This window comes from Electrona antarctica, assembly GCF_951216825.1.
Source record: "Electrona antarctica genome assembly, chromosome: 11".
Lineage (NCBI taxonomy): Eukaryota > Metazoa > Chordata > Actinopteri > Myctophiformes > Myctophidae > Electrona > Electrona antarctica.
In genome coordinates, this window is record NC_136792.1 from 21,331,162 (window position 1) to 21,352,767 (window position 21,606).

At 41.3% G+C, this 21,606-nt stretch overlaps 2 protein-coding genes across 2 annotated transcripts; one reads left to right on the forward strand and one right to left on the reverse strand.

The window, feature by feature from the left end:
• Positions 1-3,696: 3,696 nt before the first annotated feature.
• LOC306932040 (trace amine-associated receptor 13c-like) lies at positions 3,697-4,587 on the forward strand (the record flags this gene model as incomplete). The annotated part of the gene is made up of 1 exon (XM_079513745.1): positions 3,697-4,587. The coding sequence occupies one exon, from the start codon at positions 3,697-3,699 to the stop codon at positions 4,585-4,587; it is 891 nt and encodes a 296-aa protein (XP_079369871.1).
• Positions 4,588-7,759: 3,172 nt separating this feature from the next.
• ilkap (integrin-linked kinase-associated serine/threonine phosphatase) lies at positions 7,760-16,328 on the reverse strand. The gene is made up of 10 exons (XM_079514132.1): positions 16,235-16,328; positions 15,808-15,942; positions 15,260-15,389; positions 13,433-13,548; positions 13,191-13,284; positions 12,840-12,927; positions 11,342-11,481; positions 10,824-10,943; positions 10,025-10,106; positions 7,760-8,092 (listed from the first exon to the last, which is right to left on the reverse strand). The coding sequence occupies exons 1-10, from the start codon at positions 16,275-16,277 to the stop codon at positions 7,952-7,954; spliced, it is 1,089 nt and encodes a 362-aa protein (XP_079370258.1). The 5' UTR covers positions 16,278-16,328; the 3' UTR covers positions 7,760-7,951.
• Between the last annotated feature and the right edge of the window lie 5,278 nt (positions 16,329-21,606).

Sequence of the window (21,606 nt, forward strand, 5' to 3'; positions counted from 1 at the left end):
ATGTATGTGTCTGACATATGATTGTCTGCCATTGGGGGGGAGGGGTGCTATTGATGCAGTGGATCAGAGCAAGTGGCAAAGTGGGCTGTGGACTATTGTGGACACGCTGAAGAATGTATTCTCTGAGCACAGACTCAGTTCACTTAATGCGGTCTGCAGGTTAATATCAGAATACTGATATATTATTGATTTCAGCTGTTACAATTCCAAACATGCAAACATGACCCACTTTAAAATTTTCAGTCTATATTAGTAGCTTAATGACTAGTACTAGCCTTTTTTATGTCCAATATTTGCATTTCAGTTCATAATCATAAAGTTAACATAACATATAAATGTATTTGAAATTAAATAAAAAATATTACTTTTCCGGATTCCAATTAAAAAATAGGTGAAAATAATTCAGGATTCCAATTAAAAAAAATAGCAAAAAAGCAGATCTACAAGCTCAAAATGCATCGCACTGCGACACGTTTTGAGCTACTTCAGCTACTTTTGACTATATGCATTGTGGCCCTCTGGAGTGAGTTTGAAATATAGTGGCCCTCTCCATCATCAAAGTTGCCCACCCCTGCCCTATCCAATGTTGTTTTGTAGCCTACTGTGATGTTGGCAAATGGCAAGAATAGCACAGTAAAGATGATAATAATCTAATATGATGTGTGTAGTTCTTTATAGATCTAGCCTCTTCATTTTTATCTCAAAGTGCACCAGATTGAAGCATTTTCATCGCCGCCCCGCCGGACCCCCCCTGGCGGGGCAGTTCTATCATTCCAATATTGCATATGACCAGCTGAGTCATAGAACTGACACTGCCTGCTTGATTTAGCAACACAATATGATTTTTTTTTAATATATATCATATTGAGAAAAAAAAATCTCAATTGACCCCTCAGTCATTTCATCCTGGCGCCGGGCCTGGGTCTGTTATAGAGCGGAGTGGTCATTATCAAGACATAACTCACCGCTGAATTCAGCGATTGACCAATCAGAATCAAGCATTCAACCAAGCCATGTAATAAATGGTAATAACATGTGATATGCATGGGGTATGCTCACCACATTAGTGTAAGCACTGTACTTCATTAATAATGGGGAAAAGACCCCAGGGGTCTTATCTTGGTCCCCTCCTTTTTCCCTTCTGCCCTTTTCCCCACAAAATGTTTAGTGTCTCACAAATAAGTCAGTCTATGTTCTGCAGTGTGCTACTGCACCAATGCCTGACAATTGGTTACTGCTGGTAATTTGGCAGATTCGTCTTATCCAGTCCAGACAAACCCTCCTTTACCTTATTGTTAGATTTTCAACTTCATACATTTACGTTTGAATGATCATATTAAATCGGTTTGCTGTTTGTCATAAATGACCTGATGTAATACAAACATCAATTAAAGGCGTTTGAGGTTGTTGTTTTGGTATGGTCCCCCTATGCTAGCGTTCTCATGGGTACATTGCCAATTTTGGCCCAAGACTGACTGTTCAGTGTTCACACCTCTAGGAACTGGGAATTCATTAGCAATCTCACTCCCTTGTCACTATTATAAACCAGGGACTTCATTAGGCCTACTTTCCAAGACTCCAAAGGAGTCAGGACAGATGGAACAAATTACTCACCCTTCAGTGTTCTCAGAATTAATGATTATGATGAAATGGTATTTCTGCAGATTGTTGTTGTATAATTACATTTTTAGTTTAGTGATATAATAGAAACATAGAAAACTGACAAAGGAACCAAATTGATTGATTTGATTTGTGCCCTGGAAATTTGTTTCCCCAAAAATGTAAATAAATACCCTAAAACTTTGGAAAACAGTCTGAGGTAAGTACAGTATATAATGTCAAGTAGAAAAAAAAGAGAGGAGAGGAAGGAGCACATCTGTTTGGCCAGAATAGAAATGTTTGGTAGGTGGTAGGTGATATTTGGTACAACTGGGTGACAGAATTGATGCAAAAAAAATCACACCTGTGTGAACTGAGCGGTGCAACTATACATTTATTGTTATAGTTACTGCACTGTTACTGTGCTCTGTACTGTACTGTATTGTAGTGTACTGTGCTCTTTACTGTAGGCCTACTTTGATTATATTTGGAAAAAATGAGTTAAATGAGTTACCGTGTGAGGGTCCCCGGAACATCTTGACCCCCAGGAACACGCCCAGGGGCCGGCCCGGTTCGGGCGAGCCTTCCCACATCCGAAACGATCGAGAAATGACAGTTACCGCGTGGGGGTCCCCGGAACATCCAGACCCTGCAGGAATACGGCCAGGGGGCCTGCCCTGTTCCGGCGAGCCTTCCCACGTCCGAAACGGTCGACAAAATGACAGAGTTGTGCGGAGGCACTGCTCAAAAAGATAAGACAAAGGCATTCTAGAGATTCTACAAGAGTGCCTTGGTCTCATCTTCTTTTTTTGCATATAATGTAAAGTATTGAACTTCTCAAATATAGCCACGGGTTTAGCTATTTGTAGCAATTGTAGAAATATTAGGCCTTAAATGTCAAATGTTCATGGATGTTCAAATCATACATTACTTTGTATTTACATTCAGGAAAACATATCCAATTTTTGGACTTTCATGGATGTTAATGTTATATTGTTATATATAATATATATTTTCTACAAATGTTCTACAAGAAGAATTTAGCTGTTAAGTATATTCTAACTTTCTAAGCATATATCACAAAACCCCTAAACATTCCAATCATCTCATGAGTGGAAACTTGTTGCCATGCTGCTATATTTAAATTATTATTATTGATGGTGATTATCATTCTTTTTTCCCCCCAACTCATAATGGTCACCTTGTTGCAATCAAGTGCAATTATAAGGATGTTCTACGAACAAACAATAAATGTAGTTGTGTGTAGATATGTCACAAGAGCTAAAGCATACCGTAAATAAAATGTCTCTGATGAGCCTGTTTGTACGTGTACAGTGTCAGTGTGAGACTTGTGATTGGATGGCCTAGCTAGGCCCTAGTGGATGAAGAGAGATGCAGGGGGTATATATATATCCCCATCTTCTATGATTAGTCAGAGATCTCCAAGTCTCTCACACTTCTTTTGTAGCTTTCTTAGCTCTGAACTTGGCTCTCACCTCTTTCTTTGCGTGACCATTTACTCTGTCATTTGTTTATTAGGGTTCATGCCATTACTCTGCTCTCACACTTTCTCTGATCTCTGCTGAATGCCTACTGTACATTTTTAATTATTTATTTTGTATTTTGTATCACTTGTTGCCATCCCCCCCCCCACCCCTATAGATGCTGGTTATACCATATGCAGTTGTATGTTGGTTACTTGTTGACATATTTTTTAAACAGACATACAATTTTTTGCTTGACCGCAAATGCTAAGAACGTTATTTGTTGTGTTTGACAGATGCTAGTTGATGTTTATTTAGTTTCATAATGCTAATTTAGTTACCTTACTCTTTGCTATATGCCTACAGTATATTTGACCATTTACCCTACGTTGTTGACTAGGGTTCATGCCACTTTGATGTTGCACTTTGTAAGTCACTCTGGATGAGAGCGTGCTAAATGCCTAAATTGTAAATTGTATGTGTGTCTGCCTTTACAATGAGTGATGGTCTTTCTCAGGAGCAGCTCTGTTACCCATACTCTAATGTCTCATGTGTCAGGGTCCAATTCAGCGTGGGGGCCCAAGTTGGCTTATATTTGGTATTTATATTGGGCATGCTAGTAACCATTTTGGGGAACTTGGTGGTCATTGTGTCTATTGCTCATTTCAAGCAGTTGCACAGCCCCACAAATATCTTGATTCTATCACTGGCCTTAGCAGATCTTCTTGTGGGTGTCACTGTCATGCCCCTCAGCACCATCCGAGTAGTTCAGGGCTGCTGGTTCTACGGAGACACATTTTGCCTGCTTTACGGTAGCTTTAACTTTTTCCTCACTTCTGTCTCTATCTTCCACCTGATCTGTATCGCTGTGGATAGACATGAGGCAATATGTAACCCTCTGCATTATTCCAGGACCATCACCATGTCTGTGGCTTGGCTTATGGTATTTGCCAGCTGGACATTAGCTGCAATCTATTCTTATGGGCTCATATATTCAGGTGCTAATGTAGTAGGTTTAGAGAATTACCTGAAATCCATCTATTGCCTTGGGAGCTGTAACTTTCCTTTGAATATCCTTTGGGGAAGCCTTGACACAATCATAGCTTTTATCTTTCCTTGTGCTGTAATGGTGGGCTTGTACACTAAAATATTTGTTGTGGCTAAAGAGCATGCGAGAAAGATTAATGACATTAACAACTTGAACAGTGGAAAGGGACTGATTAGACGGTCTGAGCACAAGGCAGCCAAAACACTGGCTATTGTTGTTGGTATGTTCATCTTTTGTTGGATGCCTTACTTTTTGTATTCTATAATTGATGTCTACACAGGTTTCAACACACCTGCTGATCTATTTGAAGTGTTTCTCTGGCTGGCTTACTTCAACTCAACCGTGAACCCAATTATATATGCCCTGTTTTATCCATGGTTCAGAAAAAGTTTTCATCTTATTGTTACATTGAAAATATTCAGTCACCATTCTTCAACCATACATTTATCAAACTAAAACTACAAAGTAATCTGAACCAATCATGTGCAGGATGATTTTTTTGTAAACAAATCCATATTTCTTTGTATTACCTCATACGTTACTATTTAGTTTTATATATTCAATTGTATTATATTCTTTTAAAACCTTGGCCTGGAATGTAAGCTGTCTGTAGCTTATTCTATTTTGATATACGGTATGTAATTTCTTTTTAAATAATAGCCTATTTCTGTGTTTTAACTGCAATGTTTTATATACTTTTACGCTTTTGTGCATTCAAATTGTTTTGCATTAATAGCCTGAATCAGTTATAAAATCTTTTTCGAGAGATCCAGCACAGGCTACTTCAAATTACTGCTCCGCAGTTATTTTGTTTGTCCACTGGAGAGCGCCAGAACTCTCTTAGCCATGGTCGTGACTTGTGGCTAGTTAAACATTTTGAAACGCTTCATACCTACCGATTTGATTTGTCATTTCAATTAACAACAATCGTATCTGGTTAATTACACATTCATGATGAACTTTAGTAGGTTATAGCTCGTACAATGCATGTTCGTCGATTTGAACGGGGTTTTAATGTAACCGCTCTTTCCCATTTTGTATTGGTCCATGGCGAAATGCGTCATCGTCAGCTTGTCCAGGAAGTAAGTAATGACTAATATCCTATGCTAATATCATATCGGTGTTTAAATTCTCCGGATGATCAAATAACGTGCGCCTACGTTACGCACTTCATTGCATAGGGTTTTAATTTTACTTTGTTTTGTGTTTATTTCTATTTTTGTGTCCGAAACATGACGCTGCCTGGTATTGCCAAGAATGCCTTCACTTTCTCGGGAGGCACATCGGCATCGCTTCTCGGCCTTTTGGCTAAGATCAAGTGTAGTATCTGTTCTTATCAGTTTAATATCTGATACGTCCCCTACCCGGGGACCATATATTAAATTGATTTTTGGAACTGGGAGATGGAATAGGGGCTTGCTCCGTCCACTCCACGCATCGACCTGGTATTGCAGTATCTCCAGGAACGGTGCACCCCCCAGACGAGTCAAAAATAATTAATATCAGGCTCAGCCATTATCTGCTACTTAACGTGGGCTTAGTTAATACATTAAGAGTTTGTATGCTGCTTCTTGTTCCCCCATCTCCTGCCGGCGATCGAACCGGGCGCCGCTGACTGATATTCTTTTCAAACTATTTTGTCTTTATTGTTACAATGCTAATCTTTCTAGTCTTTATTGTTGTCTAGACTCTAGACTCTAGACTACAATATGTTAATGTTTCATTGTGCTTTTAGAAGCATAGGAATACACCTGCATCATGCTTCCTCACTATTTTGTGCTGGAAATACATGCAGCCAACTACCACGTATTCTTCTTCCGAACTTGATTAATATATTATCCAGCCAGCCCAGCCTACTATTAGCTTGTGAAGTTACAGGTTTTATCGTATAACAATGCGCACCAACATTCCAATATTTTACTCAATCACTCACTTTTTTTCTTTTTTAACTGCATTAATATAGCTACTACACCTCTATGTAAATGTTTACATTTGCCTAACATTTGTGTCACTTAACTACTTCAAAGATATTTAGAGGGAAATAATGGCATATCCAGCATAGAACCCTGTGGGGCCCAAGGCCAAGGCTTTAAGATGGATATTTCACTTGGGGTCACTTTAGCATGATCTACTCAGGCTTTTGTGTTTCACCCCAGCCCAGGCAGTTTTTAAGTTGCTTGATTCAAGATTTAGATATTTGATATTAATTACATCAGACACACCCCCTTCCTATACAAACTATTGTAATTTCAAACTCTTAACTCCATTGGACCCTCAAATTGTCTGATAAAGCAGCCAACTCCCCTCTCATGCAGTAATTGACAATATATAAAGCTACAACACCAACTTTGAAGAAGTAGTATTGCTTTGTTTTAAAAATACAAGGTTTTCTTCATTTGCTGAAAAAAATATATTTTTAATTTAATCTATAATAAATATATAAGTTCATAATTATAATAATTTATAATTTTAATATTTCATTTCATATATCTCTCTCTCTCACACACACACACACACACACACACACACACACACTGGGCTTTGTATATTTCTACTGTTTTGTTCATCCAGATAAATAAGAGTATACAGTAGGTGGCATTATTTCAATAGTTAAGTTAGGAATCTTTTTGTTTTAAATACTTAGTTTGCATGGCCTATCTTGCCAATCCTCTTTCTTGTCTTACGAAACAGTCGAAACTCAGAAGAAATGTTTGCGTTTTGAATGAAAATAAATTAAAAAAGCCCTGAGGAGCCAAAATGTCAGTCTGCTGCTGCGTTAAATAAAATAAAAAAAAACGCACATTTATTTTGTGAGTGCAAACTGTTTAAGACTCTTGGCTGAGTGAGTCTGCACCAGTCCTGCTGTCGTACAACTACTGTCTGTCAGTAAGCATTCTTAGCTCGGGACTTATGTCCTAATATTTTAATTTCTTTCAATTACATGACATACTTCTTGTTACACTTTGAATTTGGCCGGTACTCAACCGGCCAAATGGTAAGCCTACCAAATGGTAGGCTTACAAGCTGGGTGTAATTGTTAAATTTCTTGAGTTAAATTGGACCAAACGATCAGTTTCAAAGTTGGATACATTAACCGGTATGATATGAGGCCCAATTTTCTGGGGGAACACACACACACACACACACACACACACACACACACACACACACACATCAGGCCGACGCGGCTTTTGGCCGTGCATGGAATCCTAGGTGTGCTTATACCCAGTGGGTCCCATTTTTACAGTCTTTGGTATGACCTGGCCTGGGGTCGAACCACAACCTCCCAGTTTCAGGGCGGACACCCTAAACACAAGGCCACTGTCTGTTGTACATGCTGGTGGAATGTGTCTGCTGAACAAGTTGAAACAATCTACAGACCAAAATATTTTTAAACTAAGTTAAACATTGTTTTTGAATGTTTTGTGTTTAATAAGTGCAGGCATGGCAGATTTGTCATTTAAAAGTTATTTTTAATAATTATTTGTAAATTTGTGGTGGAGAAGTCTGAGACGGTCAGTGTCCATGGAAAGTCATCAGTGTGGGTGTAAGCACACTTAAGTGTCAAACGCCTAGTCCATGCGTCTCTTCCGGGTTTTTAAACAGCTGGTTGATAGAATTACGCTCGCGCGCAGCTGCAACTTGACGCATCGGCAAAAAAAAACGCTTTTCCGACACGTCAAGTTGCAGCCACGCGCGAGCGTCATTTCCATCCACCAGCTGTTTAAAAACCCAGAAGCGATGCCTGGACTAGGTGCTTTCTTGGCGCCTGTTGGCACGTATTGTCTGCAGTTTGGAAATGTGTGAGTGTGTGGCGTGTTTAGAAGCCAATAGAAACCAGGATCACAGTGACGTTGTCGGCACAGCCCCGCCTCACTGCCTCGCTGGCCAAACGCTGACTAGCAGCTTCATATCTGGCTGCCTCCTCTGTTAGCCCCTCCCTCTTCTCAACAGGCTCCTCCTTAAAAGAGAGACTGATTAGTGCCGAGCGCACACACACACACACACACACACACACACACACACACACACACACACACACACACACACACACACACACACACACACACTGGTCCTCATTCACAACGGCGTTTACGCTCATAACATTACGTAACGTGAGCGGAGCGTGAGCGGACAGGCATTTACGTGGATTCCCACATTACGTGGGAATTCATGAAGTTGAACGTGAACTTGACGGTGACGTTGTTTGGTCGGAAACTCCGCTATAAGCTGCGCCAGCTCTCATGGTCGTGTACTGCTTGCGTAGATTTATTCAGAAGGCTTTAGTCTTCATGCTGACTCAATTAAAAGTCCCCAAACCTCAGATAAAATATGTAGGCATGTGTCAACATTGGTCAGCACATAAAAAAAATTATAGCTTATATAAAAGCCAAGTATCACTTGTATGCCTAAATGCAAGCATTCTAGAGGCAGGTTAGCCTAGAGTCCCATCCCATACAGAAACTGCCCCTGCAAGCCCGACACCTTTTTATTTATTTATTAGGATATTTCTAGCATGCGCGATTGCGCTGCTCACTTGACAGCTTTCTACTCGCAGTGTAACGCGTTGTGAGCTTGTAGATCGGCTCGCGCTGCATGTTAAAAAACAAACTTACAATTACAATAAGAACATACACTTAGCTGCATTCTGCACTGTACGAATCCAACGTTGTTTAGTGTAGTAATGCCTACAGTAGGCCTATTGAAATTGTTTTGTTACGGAGCTCCTTTGAGTCAGTCTGACTGTCGGTGTGTGTGTGTGTGTGGGGGGGGGGGGGGGGGGGGGGAATTAGCCCTATATAAAAAATAGAAGACCACATTAGCCTTGAATGAATGGCATCAGCGTGTTTGAAAGTCGGCCAGTCATATCATAGTTTTAAGCCAGCTCACCTCCACTCGCGCTTGTTCACAAACATGACGGACAGACAGACAAGAAAGGCTGTTGATGATGATTATTATTGCCACTGTAACTCGCTGATCAGCATGTTGACAAAGACTCAGCCAATTAAAGTTTCACGTAGGCCTAAATGCCTTTGCTGCAAGCACCTATCTGCCTCCATTTGCGTCGTGGTATTAATTTATAATAATGTATATTGATCACATGCGGACGCCACACAGAATAGCCAACTCTAACCTGCAGCTGAGGAAACATACAACGTAGTTGGATCGGATGAAATAGCCTATAGCCTTTAGTCCAAAAACGAATTAATCCCACAAGAAACAAAAAGAAAGAAAATATGTCCTGTGTCCATGCATGTCCATATATTTGCTTTCCAAATCCGACGGGATTGCAGGGAATCAATCACCGCAGTAGACTAATCAATAGGGCCTTTTATCATTGCCGAGTTTTAATATAGCATTTGGTCGTGTGGTGAACAGTACAAATTAACTTCTTTCTCATTATGTGAAAGTAACTGTAACATCAGTTAACTTATTAACGTTCTGACATTTAACAAGGAGTGAAGTAATGCCTGCCAAGTTGGCAAGTTTCGTTTATAATTATATACATATATAACTCGCGCTGTTTGCTTGAAGATCTGTCCGTGCAGAGACCCGCATGTCAAAATTAACTGCTCTAAAGCTCATCGCGGCTGTTGCAGGCTATGATGACGTGTTGCGATATTTCCTGTTGCCTTATATGGTGTGGGATGGGCGTTCTAACCAGGCGACACCAGGCGAATCGCTTGGGAAAAATGCGGAAAGGCTACACTCTGCGATCCGCACAAATGAAGTGATTACACCAGCTTCCCTGAATAAGACGGGAGCAAATCGCAGCGTGATCGGACAGAGAAATACGATGATATTTAGTATCTGTTTACGCATACGTTACACTGCGGTGTATTTCTCCTTTGTGAATGAGGACCACTCTCTTTCTCTCTCTCGCTCTCTCTACCTGGAGGACACCAAGGACATATTTCACAGCCTCGTCGGCAGAGAACACTTTAAACAGGCCATCACATGCCAAGATTATAAACCTACAGACAAGGAGAGAGAAAGAGAGGGGTGAGACCCAGTGGTGTAGTGGAAGCGCACAGACACGCTCCGAACAGCATTAGCCTATGAAATATTCCTTTTGGTTTGATGTTTCATTCATTTTTGTTAGGTTTATGTGTGCAGAACCGACGAAAGAAAGGTAGGATAATAGAATATAGGCTATTAACCTGTGATGGTGGAAAAACAAAGACGGACGCTGATAAGATTAGGCTGTCCTGACTATGGATTGTGAAACAAGTTTTATCTTTCACTCCACTGCCCTCGCTAGACCAACAGTTGGGTTGTGCATCTGATGGAGTGTGACTGTGAAATGCCTTTAATTGCTGTCTATTGTTTTTCTAAGTAGCCCACCTTTCCTAAGTAGCCTACCAACAACTCATCTACTACATACGCTATTACAACAGCTGACACATAACCTTGGCCTTGGCGCACAAATCAAGTGGAATGGTCACTACCATTTCTTATGAGGTAACTATAGTATAATTCTTATCACTTAGGAATAGTAGCATTAACCACTTAAAACACTATTCTTAGTGAAATGGATCTGACTTGCAACTGTACTTGGACTGCTTTTTTCCCCGTCTAGTACACAATATCTCTTAAAAAATTCCCGATCTACAAGCTCAAGCTCATGACGCACTGTGAGCCTTAGTTAGTGTTAACAGTAGCAGCAATAATAGTAGTTATTAAAGTAGTACCTGTCGTTGGTCGTGAGTTGACATCTTCTAATGTCAGGAGTTGATATTACACCACAGCGTTTGTACTGACCATCTCCTATGGAGCGAGACACCTCAAGAACCCCCAATACCCTGCCATCTCTACACAGCACACATGGACAGAAGACTGGTTATGTTGGACAGTAGTCAGCCATTAATCAAGTCCTGTGATTTTTCACTGTGATTAACTGACTGAGCACTACTTTTACAAATACATATGTAATTGAAACAGATTAAACTACCTTTGTATTCATATTATTTAGTTCATGTTATTTAGTGGGGGCCCTGTAAGCAAGCCACTCCAAAGTATTGGCTCCCTTTGACCACCAGTAGCAGACTGTGGTTGTACTGGGCAGCTTCCAGTATCCAACATTAGAAGACTGCACTTGTACTTCTGCAGCTCCCAGTGACCAGCAGTAAATGATTGTGGTTGACAGCCCTAATGTCAAACCATGCAAAAATAATTTGTTATTCTTGTAGGCCAGTTGCAGTGATGTCACCTGACTGTTCCTCCAGCTCTCTGGATCCTCATGCGTTCTTCATAGATGGTTGGATTGTGTTCCTTACTGAGGGCCAGAGTCACTGAACTCCTCTCTCCTTCTGCTCCTTCAAGCTCCATAATGATACGACACAACACAGCCTGGAGAGGAGAGGAAATGGAAATCACCATGATCACCACTTACAGATTCATTATGATTAATCATTAAGGAGGCAAAAAAAGTAATACAAAAATAAAATTAAAAAAGATAAGCTGCCTAGTGTGTAACTTACTAGCTAATACAGGTTCCTATACACAAGTATGGAAAGTATGGTATTTAATTTCATACTTTTCCAGGTCTGGAAAAGTATAGAAAACGAATATATATAATATATTGCTGCTGTTCTGTTTTCCCGGGCAGGGTACTCGGGGGAGGCCCTGGTCCCTGCCCAGTCGGTGATTCCGACTCGTCGCCTTAAGGCCTATTCATACATACTCCAGTTTTAGGTGATAAGGTGACCACTGAAACGGTGGTTAGAAAAAACACACAAAACTGCAGTTTGAAGGCCTTAAAGGCTCATTCATAGTCTGGATTTTCGGTGGTGGGGTGACCACCGAACTACAACATGACGTCACGAGCCGCGGTGAAGAGCAAGCCACCGCGCCAGCCCTTCGCTCTGTTTTTACTCACCACCGCTCAACGTTATTTCAGCTCCGGTGGTCACCTCACCACCGAAAATCCAGACTATGAATGAGCCTGCCCTGGGGTGTCCGTAGGGCGGCCAGGGAGGCCTCCATACATACATTCTGGCACCAGTGTGCCTTTGCACGTGGAGGGAAAATCTCTTTTCCGTTTTTTCAAGCTGGAATCACCGACCGGGCAGGGCAAATTCCAGGGGCCTGCCCCCCGAAACCCCTGCCCCGGGAAGAGCGCCACCTTGCGACCACGGGAGGGGTGGGAGCATCGAGCCCTTGGCCGCTGCGGGAGTCCCCCTGACACCTCAGTTTTTCGGCCGCAGCTTGCCCGGGGACCGACACACAGGCCCGAAATTAGAGTCTGGAAAAAGTATGGAATTTAGAAATTCCAAATGTGTAGGAAGTTAGGAACCCTGGTTAAAGGTTTATGGTGTGTGTGTGTGATATGAAATGTGATCTTACCATAATCACAGTAATCCTTAATCATATTCCATTATATTCAAGACTTTTGAAGAGAAATTAGACTTTCAGTTTAGAGCACTGCAGAGGCTAGGTGTGTGTGTGTCTGTGTCCAGCTGATGCTTATCTTTTTTTTCTTAACGCCGGTCAAACATTAACTGTTAGCGGTTACCAATTTCTTAACGGTTAGCCATCACTACCTTTCATGAATTATAGTTTGGTGGAAGAATCTAATAATCTGTTCAGTTCAATTGAGGTAATTTCATTCATTAAACTTGATAATTTCTACGTTCTGCTTTCACAGAGAAATGATCAATGACATGTCTTTACTCTCTTCCCAGTGGTGAGAGTGAGCCAGCCCCTACCCTGCTGTCCCCCAGGTTGGCCACATACACCATGTCATCCACAGCCAACAGACAGGTAGCAGTCGTACCATCCTTCCACGCCGGCTTTCTATCAGAAGAGGAAACACAGTCAGCCATGAGAGACTGGAAGCCACTGGCACTCACTTTTACCTAGCATATCTTGTTAAATGTAAACTAATAAAGTTTGCTAACTAGAGCCAGTAAAATACTCTGTGTTAATTTCAATATTTATACACTGAGTAAAATGAATAGCAAGGATTCTACTGTGTAACTCAGCACTACTGTTCATTGCTTTTTTTGGCCTGTTATAAACTCTGGAAAACAATGTTGTCCAGAGTTGAATGATCTTACTGGCTAGATGCCTTTTTCAGAAAGTCTTCATCTGTTTGTCGGAAAGTATCCAGGAGACACTTCTTTATCAGTTTGTCCAGATTCTCTGTCTCACCTAAAATTCAAGGTAAAAAAAAAAATTTGTCCCTGCTAGGAAAATGGTTCCCGAGACAAACATGTCTAATAATGTTGTTTAAGAAGTAACAATAAGTAATTCCAGACAAACAAGTGACAATATGCTGTATTTTTTAAAGGTAACAAACCAGTGGGGATTCTGGGGAACTTCTTGGCCAGTGTGTGGTGCAGATGCTCAGCAGCGAAACAAGATGACCGTGCACCTCCATGGCCATCAAACACAGCAAAGTACGACATGCAAGACCTGAAGGTGTAAAAGGGTGGTTTTATCAAATCTGAATTGCTCCATTTAATCTGAAGGGAACCTCACACATTATCCCCAAAATTATAAACCTGTCTAGGACTAATTTATTTGTCTTGAACGTTAAGCATATTATTTTTAAATTGGGATGTCATAGTTTCTGTACACAATCCAACAAGACAATATCAGGGATTTGCTTAACTTGGTTAATTGTAACTATCAGGCAGCAAATGTAATGCTTTAATCAAGCAGCAAATGTCACTATTCAGCTGTGTTGTAATCTTTTGTTTATTTGTCATTCTAGTTTCAGTAAAAAAATAGCCAATCTACAATCTCACAACGCGGTGAGCTTGTAGATCAGCTATTTTGGCAAAGAGATAGGAAACAGCAGTCCAAATACAGTTGTAACCCAGGTCCGTTTTACTGAGAATAAAGGGTTTGGTAACACTTTAAAGGTCGGGTCTATAATGCATTACAATCACAATTATGCATATAATGTGCTTATAAGGCGTTGTAAATGTATGACAAGGGCTCCAGACTAACTTTTTCACAGGTAGCACTGGTGCCACCTACCTTTTCAGTTGGTAGCGCCACCACAAATGAGGTATAGCACCATTGCTTTCTTTGTATAGCGTGGTATTAATACATGACCATATCATGCCCCTACATCGGGCGCCATTTATTTATGTAGTGGTTTCCACCATTAAAGGTTTGAATCATAAAAACCCCTACAAAGTTCACTGTAAAAAACAGCAACCTACCTGGTTATACTTCAAAACATGTTAAATGATTTCAAGTTTTCAACCCAACACAAAGTCACTCAAAGTCAATACTTATACTCCACACACACAGAAAGTCAGTTTAAGGTTTTGTGTTGAAAATTAAATGCAGTCCAAACCTTAACAAAAAAATGTTGGGATTAATAAAGTGACAACTTTTACAATATCTCCATTACCAATATCCAAATTAATTCCTCATCATAATTTTTTTACATTTTGGGAAAAAATATAAAATAAAATAAAATGCCAAATTCTTAATCCTTTTCCTTGTCTTTATGGGCCAACTTGTGAAAGCTGCATGCTTTTATTGTTAAGGCAAAAGTTTCGGAATGTTCTCAGTTCTCAGAGCCTGCATATCTCCGCGTGCTGAAAATAGCTGATCTACAACCTCACAACACGTCGTTTGTGAGCTTGTAGATCAGCTATTTTCAGCACGGAACACGTTGTACGGCGAAGAATAAATCAGGCATCACTGCGCTTCACTCACTGTGGGAGGGAGATGTCTTTTGTTGGCCGATCATCATGTATGGACACAACCTCCTCGACGCAAAAAAATAACAAGCTATTGGAAGCTATTTTTCGTGGCACATTATGTTTAATCAAACAACTGTTTATCTCCTCACTCAGTGTTTGGGTCGGGAGTCGTGTCTACTGTCTGCGTGCATCATGCACGGTGCATGACATCATGCAGATGCGCGCTCCAGTGAAATTGTATGGCTGAGAAAGATTAGTTAATTTGTGTCGGATAAGGGCTTATTGGTGGGTTTTCCGCTAGATATTAAGGCCTGTTTAGGGTGTGTTTTAGCGGGGGTTTCCCGTGGAATTATTAACATTTATAACAATTATGAAGCGTTACTGAGTCAGAAGTGGCTGACTAACTACATTAATAAACATATGGATCACTTTAAATCACGATTGTAGTAATGAGAGCTTACACTTGGGATGGCAGAGCAGACAGGTCGGTGGTCAGACAGCTGGTCATGTCTGGCATCAGGACATGAGCATCCTGCATCTCTTCTCTCTCACCTCGCCTTGACGCAACATAGCCTTTTAACACAGGAAGACCTGGGGCGAGAGAGAGAGAGAGATAGAGACAGAGAGATCAGTAAGTGTCAGCATACCATAGCCTAACTAACAGATAGATCTGGTCTCTTAGTATTCTTTTCATACTAATACATCCTACTTTCAATTAACTAATCACCAGTAGGCCTATTGTATATTATGCTATATAGGCTATAGCCTAGTAAATAAGACAATGTTTAGGCAATGATTTAGTTATGCTTGTGAGTTGTGATATGTGGTGGTATGTATCCATGAAACACATGGACTGTTGTGGCAAATGCCAATTATACATTATATAATTCTTCCTCAATTAATGTTTTTGGTATAATATATGTTACTATGTTATGTCTTACTATATTATGTTTTGATTCTGACATGAAGGAAGGAAACAAACAAACATTGTTGTGGAACTGTTGAAAACCTTCTCTACAAACTTTCTTGAGTTCCTCCGCTCCCCTGTCCTCTGATGGTCCATGATCCAAATCTGCTCTTTTCCTTTTTAAATTATTGTCTTCTTTTTCTTCTGCAGACTTGGACGCTGCTGGGGGAACAGCACCTGCACACGCACACGCACACACACACACACACACACACACGCACGCACAACCAGATTATCGTTGGTACCGTCCGTATCTGTTCGTATTTATATATAATTTAACAACAGGGTGACGTTAATAATGTGTGCGGTTCATCCCGTGGGGCGTTGGTGTTGAATGGTCCGTCAAAAATGCATGCACCTTGAAATTCTGACAACATATTCATAATGACAATTAAAAAGAAATGGCTACTTTGGAGCAATATAGCTATACGTTCAATTAAATGTTTATTGTGTCATTCATGTTGCTTACAGGCGCTTTGGGTCGGTTCTGGTAGATCACCAAATAGATCCATAATGCAGAGTCGAACGTTAGCTATTTGGCTAACTGTGTGTTAGCAGCACATATTACATATGGTACCTTTTGCCTTTATTTCATATATGCAAGACACAGCCCTTCCTGAAATTTCACGAGACAATATTCCAGTTTAATTTAATTTAATGTAGGCCTATTCCTTAATGTTTTTCTTTAGTTTTCCAGTTAAAAACATGTTTTTGTTTTGTTTTTTCAGTTGTGGTGAATGTGGTCGTAGTCAATTTATTTGGCATTACTATGAAGGGAAAGTAGATTATGGTATCATTGCAATGTATTGGGCTACTCTAGACTCTAGCAATAGCAGCAGAAACTTGCAGTAGAGTAGATGAGGTCAGAAGGGCACTGCTGCAGTGTCAATGCAAAAAAGGCAGCTGGATCAGGCGGTGACCCAGGGCGAGTGCTTTGGGCATGTACTAATAGCAGAGGTCTTCTTTAAAGGTATATTCAGTGATTTTACTTAATTCAAATATCACTTATTTTTCCTTTTTTTCTGGATAATCCTACCTACTATAGAGTGTGCTGACCAAATAAGGAGTTCCTCCCTGTCCCCAGTGAGCCCCTGGGGTCAAAAAACCCTAGTTTCAGTTTTGGTGGCGGGTGGCAAAGCCTTCATCCAATCAGGATGAGAGGGGCCTTCCTCCAATCATGATCGACTGGGGACGGGCCTTAGTGCACATGCTGTTGGCCTGTTGCACTTCCCCCCACTGTAGAGCGTGCATTTGCACATTTTGTTACCGGGGCGGACTGGGTGGTTTTCCAAATGACCCAAATCACTGAATGCTCCTTTAAGTAACATTTTCAAACTCTGGCTGACCTAACACGTTGTCCCGATGTGCCTCAAATCAACAACCCACAGCATGCCAATATCCCCAAGCTAAAAAAAAGAATAAAACAAAATATTGAGTTGCATTAACATGAGCCAAATGCTCCGAGGAGCTGATTTTGGCCTACATTGAAAAGGTCATCAAGACATTCTAAATTAATTAATTAAATCATGGCTGGTGCCTGGTCTGGGATGTTGAGTACATTTACACTACAGGACCACCGGATGGGGCAGGCCCGCAGGGTCTCCAGTCTCCACATCTGTGACCCACTCCACCCCGCCCGGCCACTGCCCTCAAACTACTCGGGAGTAGGCCTATACATGCACACACCACAAGAATGGAAGAACAGCTTTAACCTCCAAAGCCCTCCTTAACATGACAAAACAAACAAAACACATGTTTTCTTTTCTTACATAGACTATGTTTAGTAAATAATAGCCTAGGCCTACTAACATTGTGTTTAGTATAAACACAGTTCACAACATACTTACTGAATAAAGTAGCCTACACTGATGTTAGGCTACATCACTCATTAGTTCTGCCTATTATAAAACAATTTTACTTAGGGCAAAAGTTACCATTGTCTACTAGTAGGCCTATACTTACTAGAGCGCTGAGCGCGCATGTGGGTGCTATGGGCCCAATTCCAATCCGCTCCCATTAATACTGAGTGGCTGACTCATTGACTTCACGTGAAGTCTGCGAGGCGAGGGCTTCACGTGCGGTGAAAAGGTTTTGGAATGTAGCCATGTCCAGCTCCATACAGAGTTTCGCGGTCTTCTATTGGCCGCCGGGCCCTGACATCACCGAGCTCCAGTCCCATTGGTCCCCGGGGCATAGGGGGGTCCCCTCCATGGTCTCCCCCTGAGCCTAGAGCCTAGAGCCAACTTTATCACTTCAACCTGCAGACTGAACTCCACAACAAAGTGGCAATTATGCCGCAGTCCAGTCGAGAGACTGTCAAGAGTGAAGAAGTTTTGTAACATTTCACACAAGGTCCCACTGTTTGACCGGCGAGTTAGCATACTGTAAGATGTTTAAATGTTTTGAAACGTACCTCCTCAACTACTACTACTACAGCTGTTAATTATCAGCCTATTTTTATTTATTTATTTTTGCTGAGGAACATTTACAAATATGCTCTTTCATCGGTTGAATATCCGCTTCTTCTGCGTTTGGGCGACGTGCGTTGCGTTTTCTGCAACCGGTGGGACTTTCGTGCGGCCACCGACACCGCATCACAGAGGACAACACGACCAGCTGTACCTCCGTGGTCGGACCACAGGGACCCACGAGACGGGGATGTATCATCATGCCACGGTCAAACCGGCTCTCACAAAACAAGACAGAACAGTGAGAACACACACGGTCAATGTCATGCCTCGACTGAACGGGTGAGTTGATTGATGGGGGGGTGCTTGTCGTTTGTCTGTGTGTGTGTGTGTGTGTTGCTTGCGCGTGTGTGTGTGTATGTGTGTGCGCGCGATTCGCGACAGTGCGCGTGTGTGTGTGTGTGCGCGCGTGCGTGCGTGTGGGTGTGTATGTGTGTGTGTAATTGTATGCGAGATATAGAGATGGAGAGGGAGATGCTGCAAAACCAGCCTATAAGATGTAGGGGTGTTACGATACAGTATAAACTGCATCGAAAAATCGACTTTAATTTCAACAATCAAACCATATCCATATGTAAAAAGGCAATCGAATCGTTTTTTCAATGCAAATAATCAATTGTATCGATACGTACTTGTGTGTTGTATTTAGTAATTAGTATTAGTAAGAAGAACAGAAAGTGGGGTTTAATTATACTTTTCCATTCAATATTGTTTGATTGATTGAAGTATTTATTAACAGATTGGAGAATTACAGCACATTTCAAGCACAACTCAATATAAAACATTGCTACACTTGGTCTATCGATAAATGTGTGTAGGCCCTATTCTCTGTGTTCATGTCAAGGTGCGAGTTTGTCCATGTGTTCAAATACAATGTCCCTGTATTTGTCATAGAGAATCACTGTGCTTACTTACTGTGTGTTTACTTATTTATAGCCACAATAATAAATACAAATCCTGCACTATCCACACGTTTCACACAGATATAACTTCTAAGCAAAATAGTTACTGTATCGATTTTAAATCATTGAATCATATCATATCGCCATTAATGAACCAGTATCGTCCATGTATCGTATCGTCAACCATGTATCGTGATGCATATAGTTACACCCCAATCTGTATCGTGAGAAGATCACAGAGAATGAGGACACTTCCTTGCTAGTTCTCACTTTTCAGAGAGAGAGAGGCGGAGTAAGACAGAAGAAGTGAAGGAGAGAGATTTCTGCAGTAGGAAGCTTGCACATGGTGTGTAAACCTTGCTTGTGACAATAAAGTTGAGGTTCTGCATGAAGTGAACCCAGACAGTGTTTATTTGTAATCTATGAAGTATGCCACAGCCGCTTTAAATAGTTTAATCATTGTTATGCCTAAAGTAAAGACACTCAGCTTTAGCCTGTTTGTGTAACCCTTATTTTGTTTTCTGTAAGTTGAGGTTAAGGTTTTGACCCTGAAGGCTTCGTCTTTAGTACAACAGCATTCATGAAACTGTCAGGTGTGCTTGTATAGTCTCCTCTGGAATGTGTGAAATTCTAAGGGTTGTAGCCCTGTGTGTGTGTGTGTGTGTGTGGGGGGGGGGGTGCGTGCATGCATGCATGCGTCAGTGCGTGTGCACGTGCGTGCGTATGTGTGCGTGCAATCCATTCATGTGGTGTTGACTCGACTCTGCATCTTGTCTCAACAGCTAAATAAATATCAATCAAGATATTGATGAATTCAATATCAAGACAAACAGACGGACACAGACATACACACTACACAGTAGACGTGTCCTACAAGGTCGCGGTCTACTGATCTCTGGAATGGATAGATTAGAAACTAGACACATTTCACACCTAGATCTATGAGAGAGAGAGAGAGAGAGAGAGAATTGTTTGTGCATGCGTGCATGCATGCGTGTAAACAGAGGGAGACTGTTGAATTTCCTTCTCTCAGATCAGTGGATCATCCTTTCCAACAGACAGTTCTCTATCGCCTAGGTTTGGTCTATTTACCGGTCTGACTGCTTGGGGCTCAGCTAGAAAGGATGATGTAGGAATGGAATGATGATCTACGAGAGGTTAAAAATTAAAGCCAGCGAGGGTAGAGAGAGAGGACAGGAGATTAAGAAAGAATGATATGAACTATGAAGGAGACATTGGGAATGCGGAGTTGGAAGAGAGGAGTGTTTGCCCAAGACTGCACGGTAGTGTGAAGAGACAAACAGAGGGAATGAGACTACTAGGCTTGTGTGTGTGTGTGTGTGTGTGTGTGTGTGTGTGTGTGTGTGTGTGTGTGTGTGTGTGTGTGTGTGTGTGTGTGTGTGTGTGTGTGTGTGTGTGTGTGTGTGTGTGTGTGTGTGTGTGTGTGTGTGTGTGTGTGTGTGTGTGTGCGCGCGCGCGCGTGTGCGTGTTGTTAAAATGTGTCTGTCGGCTGTGGTTAAATAATTGGACGAAGGGCCGTTTCTTTTTTCAAATAGGCTACTGAAAGTCGACAAATTCACAGACAGACAGACAGACAGACAGACAGACAGACAGACAGACAGACAGACAGACAGACAGACAGACAGACAGACAGACAGAGCATTTATAACTATATTTTTCTTGAGTGATCTCAGTCACTTGGAAACGGTAAAATGTTCTCAGTGAGAGCTTAAGCTTGTGTGCTCATGAGGTTATATTTTTGGTTGAAAAAGTACGAATTTTGTTTTAAAAAAGTTTGAAAGTACATCTTGATTCATGAGGCAGACAAAGCAGAAGGATCAATAAATGGGTTCATTCATTCTTTGTTGAAGTTCAAGGCGATCTTGATCACGTAGGCGGTGTGTGTGTGTGTGTGTGTGTGTGTGTGTGTGTGTGTGTGTGTGTGTGTGTGTGTGTGTGTGTGCACGCGCGTGCGCATGCGCATGCGCAAGTGGTTGACGTTTTGACTGAATTAAAGTCTCTCATAGAAACCACATAGCTGCACAATAGTGGTTTTATTTTCTAAATATATAATGATCAGTTTTCAAACTTAAATTAAAAGCGTTTCAATAAGTTAAGATGAAGGGTATCTTCTCCTATTTAACATACACCCAGCCTTTATTTGCCATGGGTGATAAAAAAGACTAAGTTGATTGCTGATATTTCACGTTCCATTGTGCTCTTTCTCACCATGAGCGACCTCACTGCTTAAGAAGGAACTCGCCATGTCAAACACAGACAAAATTTTGTTGCTGGGGATGGTTTGGTAAAGTTCATGCCTAAAGGGTCGTCCAGGTTGCACAGGGGTAAAGTACTCGGCCACCACCATGGAAAATGGAGACTAATTGATAGTGCCTATGGCTTGGCTGGGCTCTCCAGACACTCCTCACTTTCAGATCAAAATAAGCAGCTGGTGATTCCATGTGTAATAT